At 41.8% G+C, this 6,727-nt stretch overlaps 1 protein-coding gene across 1 annotated transcript; it reads right to left on the bottom strand.

Moving 5' to 3' along the window:
- Positions 1-644: 644 nt before the first annotated feature.
- LOC108888981 (netrin receptor UNC5C-like) lies at positions 645-3,402 on the bottom strand. Its single transcript, XM_018685242.2, has 3 exons — positions 3,226-3,402; positions 2,298-2,476; positions 645-1,106 (listed from the first exon to the last, which is right to left on the bottom strand). Exons 1-3 carry the CDS (start codon positions 3,400-3,402, stop codon positions 947-949), a joined length of 516 nt encoding a protein of 171 aa, XP_018540758.2. The 3' UTR covers positions 645-946.
- Between the last annotated feature and the right edge of the window lie 3,325 nt (positions 3,403-6,727).

Below are 6,727 nucleotides of genomic sequence, written 5' to 3'. Positions count from 1 at the left end.
TAATAGACTGGTGGAACTGGCCAACTGGCCTGACTCAAACAAAAAACAAAAAACAAAAACAAAACATGCAAAAACAATTCAACTTATCAAAAAATATTTCAAAGACTTGCAACTAAAGAAGCACACATACTTCAAAAAAAACAATAATTTATACTTAAAATGAATAAAAAGTATTAATATTAGTTACGACAGCAACACTAAAACAGTAAAATGGTTACATCATTGATTTCCTTCTGTACATGTAAATGTGGCTGACAGGATGAGTCATTACTGCAAGAGTCCACCAGGGAGGTGCTATGACACAGTCAAACATAATGAAAGAAGAACCAAAAATGGGAGGACACAACAAAGTATTTCCTTACAGGCAGCATAAAATACAAAAAAAGATATGTATAAATAGGCATATTATTAAATACAATGTTATCACAGAACAAATTCTCATCTGTGGAGTTGCTATGGAGACTGATTTCTGGAGAGGTGAGAGATGCTTCCACTGATCCAAGCCGTGCTTCCTTGAATCCTTTGACCTCTGATTAGGGTGTCACCACTTGGACTGTTGTCTACAGCAAGGGCATCATCTTCATATCCGCACAGTCCATCCAAATAACCGGACAGCTGTTTCCAAGGAAACTAGAGCCAAAATATCAAGTTGCTCTACTAGAGAGAGGAACAGCCAGAGAGAAATGACTGGCAGAGATTCTTGTTTACCCTCCAAGTTTTTACACCCTTTGTTGCCAATGTTTAACTGGGTCATGGCTGTGTAGGCCTAGCTGTGTTTCTATCTTCTTACTTCTTTGAGTGTACACACAAGCAGCGTCTGTGAGTGCATACGTGCATTTGTCACTGTGATGCCAAATGACTCCTGCTTTTGGGCATCCCCCCTCTTCTTATTTTCTTTTTATGTCTTCTTCCTCCCTGGAATGTCACACTCCCTGGTGGGCAGATGTCAGTGCTCAGTCACTGAAGGAACAAGGCTGTCATGGCGTCCCATCTCCTCCAGTACCTGGGCAAGGCGACTGAGATTGCCGTCGGGGAAATGCTGGGCTTCCCACAAATCTAGAATCACTCCTGTGGGACTGGATTTGGTGGCAAAGTAGTTAAGATACCTGAATGAAAGATTGTGACAAAACAGAGAGGGTATGTTAGGAAAATCTGGTAAATTATTAACAGAGAGAAACATTTCAATCTTTTTCCATTTCTTTCTGTGGTCACCTTTCTCCTCAATAAGTACATAACCATGTCACAACAAGAAAGTGAGTGCTTATGTGCACGGTTGAACAATATATCCTTAAATGTATTTGTAGTGGGAGAATCAATGGTAATTTTTCCTCTGATTTCTCCCTATAAACCCCTGACTTTCATCTGGATTTCATTGTTCCTGGGGCGAGAAGGTGCTGATTTCTTGTAGTTTAAAGAAAATCAAGTTCTGTTATGACAAGCACAACAGAGAAAATACCTAATTTATAGACAGTTCAGAGAAAAGTGGTTAGAAAATGCAAATGAGCTGCTGATTATGCACCAAAATCCCTTTAAGTAATTTAGAAAAAGTGTTTCTGCTGCAAATGATATTTTCAAAATCCTATTTTTCCCCACAGATGTTTTTTATCATCTGTCACCTAGTTTATTATATTCAAAATAAAGACTCTCCCCTTAAATGAAAAATAATGAGCCCTATATGCTACTAAACCACTGTTCTGTAGGAATCATGGGTGAATGAGGCTGGTTCAAGTTTCTCCTCTTACACTCTCCCTTCATTCGCATCACACTCTGTCAGTGGTCTCGTCAATCTGCAGCTGCTGCCTGTGATAAGGCTGCCCTGCTGAGCTGGGACCTTATAAATGGACACACACTGCACCTTCATCGCACACACAAGACTATCATAGACATGTGAGTGACGTTTTGAAAGGAGGAGCGACGTTCTATCTTCATCTCTCACTCTCTCTCTGTCTCAGTTCGGTCCGGCTCAATTCATCTCAATTCAGCAGATGCTTATCAATATGAGTCACATTCCCAAAGAACAATTACATTCAAATGAAAAGAAATTAGTTATCTATAGTTTTATTTCCCATGCGATTGTTGCCTCCCTCTAATGAAGACAGTGATTTGGCACTTTAAATTGCACATTAACAACTTTTTGAAGATGAGGTCAATTGTGTATTTAGCTTTTTCTACAGCAAGTCACTCTTATTTCCAGATAACAGCCTGTTCCTGTGGCCAGACTGTGACCACCAAGGGCCTCAGTCTGAGTCACCGTCTCACTCCTTTTCTCTCTTGGGCTGCCCTGTTCCTCCACCCACCTGTCAAGGTTAAGTTTGTGGGCCAACATCCTCCAGTCATTGCCCCTGGTCTGTGGTGCGTCCAGGCTGCCACACAGCTTCTGTCGAATGGAGACAGGGATGCGGAAGGCATTGGGCCCGACCAGTGTGGTGATGTTGCTGGCGGGGTCCAGCAGAGAGGTGTCAATGCTCTGGGAATCCTGCAGGAAGAGAGGGAGAGATAGTTTGAAGGAGAGACAGAGAATCTAGCCAGTGGCTGCAGGCGGCATGAACATAATTTAACACCATCTCACAAAACGAAACATAATGTAGCTCAAATGGATTTGTAGCACAGAAAATTTCTGGTGCTGGGTTCTAAAAAGTGAAAATCATTCATTTCATTGCCATCCATTTATTGATGCAAGCTGAGTGATTTTCAAATATATTGCATCTGGAGGATTAAGTGCTGGAGGTCTGGCTACAGAAACGAGAGCAAGACCCAGAGACAAATGAACCAAGGCCAGGCGGGGACAGCTCTGCACTGCATGTACTGTAATTCATCTCATTACAGAGCACAAAGCCTGAGTGCTCCTCCATCCCTCAAGCTCTATTCTCCGGCCAGATGGCCTTTGTGAAGCAAGACCAGCAGGGTGATCACACCCCACCCCTGCTCCTCTCTGCTTTGCACTGGTCTGTCATAGGCAGGACTGTATGAGGGCCACAGAGGCAAGACTCCCTTGTCTCCCACCCTGCCGGTCTTTGCGAACATTGCAAAAAGAGGGAAGAGGACATGGGAGAGAGGGTAGATTCACTCTCACAACTGAGAAACAATGAGCACCAAGTGGTGGAGGAAATGCAAAAGTGACAACGATCTTTTAAGATTTTTGTGATGCATTGCTCATCTAGACAAGGAAAATCATTGTTTTGAGCTGTTACAAATTAAGTGGAAGACTTAGGTATCAGACTCTACCTCTGACAGTGTAGTGTCCAGCTGAAAAATCTGTCCTTCTCCTTCCACTTGGCGCACGCATATCTTACAGGCCAGGTCCACTGTGCTGGCAGGAGAACCGCTCCAGGGTAAAGCAACAGTGGAGGTTCCTCTGTGGGGCCGCTCCACACTTGCTGGAAGGAAAGCTCCTGCAATCATGCGGAGAAAGGCAGAAGAGGTTAATTATCTGCCGGAGAGCACGTGACACCGTTTAAGGCCTTCTCACTGAAAGAGTACATGGCAGGTTTACCTGGTACTTGGCTAGTAGTTTGCTCTTCCACAACGTGTGGGGACATCGTGGATGGAAAGTCTCAGGTTGTGGGTGCTGTCTTTAAAGTTGAGAGTCTTTGGTTCATCCAGCAACTTCCCACCCATCTGCTTCTCCATCTGCAGGACTTCCTGAATGCATAAACACACACTTGATCAGTATACAAAACCACACACACTGACCTCAAAGCAATTTTTACTTTTCTACTTTTGTGCTGCTGTAAACTGTTGTTGCGCCTTGTTTGTTACAGCGGTTTCTTGCAAATGTTCTAATGGAAATATACAGATGAAATGTTTTTTTTAAATAGCATATTCAACACTTTTCCTCAGGGCTTTATGAAACTGAATCTGGACCTGCTATCAGAAACCGGCTTCAATGTCCTTGCAGCAGGATCACTATCACTTCTCATTACCCATTTCCAAACTTAATAACCATGTTCAATATCCCTACTCGGTATAATAATCCCTCCTTATCTTTCCTCCATGTAGGTAGATGGAGGTATTAAACAGAATTGAGGTGGGGAGACAACACAGTACGTGGATAAATTTGGCTTATTTTGTGTTGGCGGAGCAACTGCATCTTTCTACCAGGAGCAGTGACGCTATTCAAATGCAAGCGCTTGTCTCCCCTTATTGTGACACACCAACACAAAGATTTCTCATTCTGCCTCCCACACCTCATCTGCTAGCTGTGCCTACACACACACGTTGACAATTCAGTCAAAATGACAAACTCACAAACATCATTAACGCTTACAAACACATTTAACTCCTGCATAACCTTTAGCCAACACAGAGAGATGGGGAAAAAAGGACACACACATGTAACATGCCTATGCATTTACCTTGAGCGCATCCTGTGTGTCATCCAGGCAGTAGACTCTAATGTGATACTCCATGGCAGGGCAGGTGACAGGGCCGAAGATGGCTAGTTTGAGGCGCTTGATGGTGGCAGCGCTGAGAGATTGGCCCACGAGGGCAGTAGGTGCCCAGCGTCCTCTGTCAGGATGTGGCAGGCCTCATCATCCATTTGGATGTAGCACGGCGTGGTGAAATTTTCCTCCCCTACCACCACTACATCCTACAGTGTGGACAGAAAAAGGAGAGAGAGTGTGGGAGATAATAAGCTAAAAGAGCCAGAAATAGTCAAGGGTTCTGTCATAATTTTGTTGCACTGTGTGGTTGGAAAAAACACCATTATGAAGTGGAAAAAGATGAAAACAAAAGAGGAATGATTAATAGCATTTCAAAATAGACCAAATCTGTTGATCCAGCTCTCTCCCACCCTAAGTTTCCATGTATTTTTTTCATTTGTTTGGCAAGTAAGGCCAAAGTATTAATCATACAGAGTTAAAATGAGTCTGACTTCACTGTTACTTTTTTGTGTCTACAAGGCCAAACTTACCAAACTTATGCTCTTCTACATCTGATTTAATGCTTTTTCATTCCAAGAAACAGGCCTATTCAATCTAAAGCACTATAATAGCTATAATATATATTATATATATATATATATATATATATATATATATATATATAATATATTATAAACTGAGCAGAATGTTAAGTTTATTCCATTTTTGTTTTGTTGACAGAATAGATCTAGTGACTTTGTGAGTGTAAAAACAATAAAACCTTAACTTGTCAGAGTTGTAATCATTAAATTGGATAGAATAATTAGTCACAAGTCACATATATGACCAAACATGTTGTTACATAGGAAACTGATAGCAAATATGGTAGCATGTATGCAGTGAGGAACCAGTTTATCCAGTTTCATGTTTAGTTCTTTCAGTTTAATTGAAAGCGAACAGAATTCAAATTTCATTTTAACAAGGGAAGTACAATCAGGGGTCATGGCCTTTTCACATAAGCTGTGTCCTTTAGAAATTACACTTAGTATGTGTGTATTAGTAATGTCTGACACTCTGCCATTGTGTATGTGAGGTAATGGAAGAGTGAGTACCAAGAAGACCATTTGTAGTTGACCCCTGTAAAAGCACTAATGCCAGGACATATTTCTCTTTCATTAAGCCTGTCTGGTCTGTGGGAGCTAATGTAGCCCACTCTCCCCTCTCTCTCTCTCTCTCTCTCTCTCTCTCTCTCTCTCTCTCTCTCTCTCTCTCTCTCTCTCTCTCTCTCTCTCTCTATCTTTCACCCTCTTTCGATCTCTCTCGATCTTGCTTTCTCTTCCTCTCTTGCTCTGCGTCTTTCTCTCTCTAATCCAAACACTCCTGTGAGCAGCACATTGGCATTAATTCAGCTTATTATGAGAGACAGAAGAGGAATTACAGTATTTTATTGTGAGCTAGGCCGTTTAACAGCAGTATTATGGCTGATCATTAGACTCTTTAACTGCTCCTGAGGGGATGGTGCTGGGGCTCCTTATTGGGGGATAATTAGAACACACGGTGGAAAAGTAGGCTTTTGTTTCATACATATGTGTGCAAACAATCAAACATGCAAATACACACATTTTCACATGCACTCACAGCATAATTTATTCACAAATTTCTGACTGCATTCATCAGCAGAGATTTTTTTTTTCTTTTTGAGGCACAGGAGGATAAATCTTTGTAGGGTTACTGAAGCAGAAAGTCCCACATGTTCCTCATTATATGACCTCCTGTCTTCATCATCATCACAACACCATGTTTCCTCAATGACACTGTGTGGATTTTGTGTGTGTGTGCACGCACGTTTCAACGGGGATGAGTGTTGTGTCATGGATGAAACTGATTATTCTCACTGGGTGGTGATGACTGTATATGTATTTTATATATATATAGTATCTATGAATTACTTCAGAGGAGCTCCTCTCTCCCGTTTCTGCTGCAGTGATGAATACACATTCTGACAGAGCATGTCATATAATGCAATATTTCACACATGCAGCATGAAGGCTGGCCTCAGAGGGAAGAGAAGCTCTTATAAAGGAAGCTCTGCGTCACCTTGGATATTACCATCTGCATTTCTGACAGGTCAGAGATGTAATCAATAGTTATTTCTTCCTTTAAAATAGTTAGTTTACACTGAGCTTTATTGGCTGCCCCCAAGTAATTCATCAATGTCAGTAAGGCATGTGGGACCAGCCTGGTAGGTTTTTTTCCTGCACCAAGTCATATCGAGGAGGAGGAGTCGAGACAGTGACTTCCTGGAAATGATGTTATTCAAGCCCCTATTCAGTGACGAGTGGAGAGAAGTCTATATATTGGAT

This window comes from Lates calcarifer, unplaced genomic scaffold (assembly GCF_001640805.2).
Source record: "Lates calcarifer isolate ASB-BC8 unplaced genomic scaffold, TLL_Latcal_v3 _unitig_1425_quiver_1843, whole genome shotgun sequence".
NCBI lineage: Eukaryota > Metazoa > Chordata > Actinopteri > Centropomidae > Lates > Lates calcarifer.
This window is presented reverse-complemented; position numbering and strand designations above follow the sequence as displayed.

Bases quoted from the DNA above. Each gene is read 5' to 3' on its own strand.
- LOC108888981 (XM_018685242.2), bottom strand. From the start codon at position 3,402: ATGATTGCAGGAGCTTTCCTTCCAGCAAGTGTGGAGCGGCCCCACAGA. The intron at 2,477-3,225 runs GTAGAGTCTGAT...CTCTTCCTGCAG, and splicing joins TGGACACTACACTGTCAGAG to GATTCCCAGAGCATTGACAC. The intron at 1,107-2,297 runs GTGGGTGGAGGA...TCTTTCATTCAG, and splicing joins CACAAACTTAACCTTGACAG to GTATCTTAACTACTTTGCCA.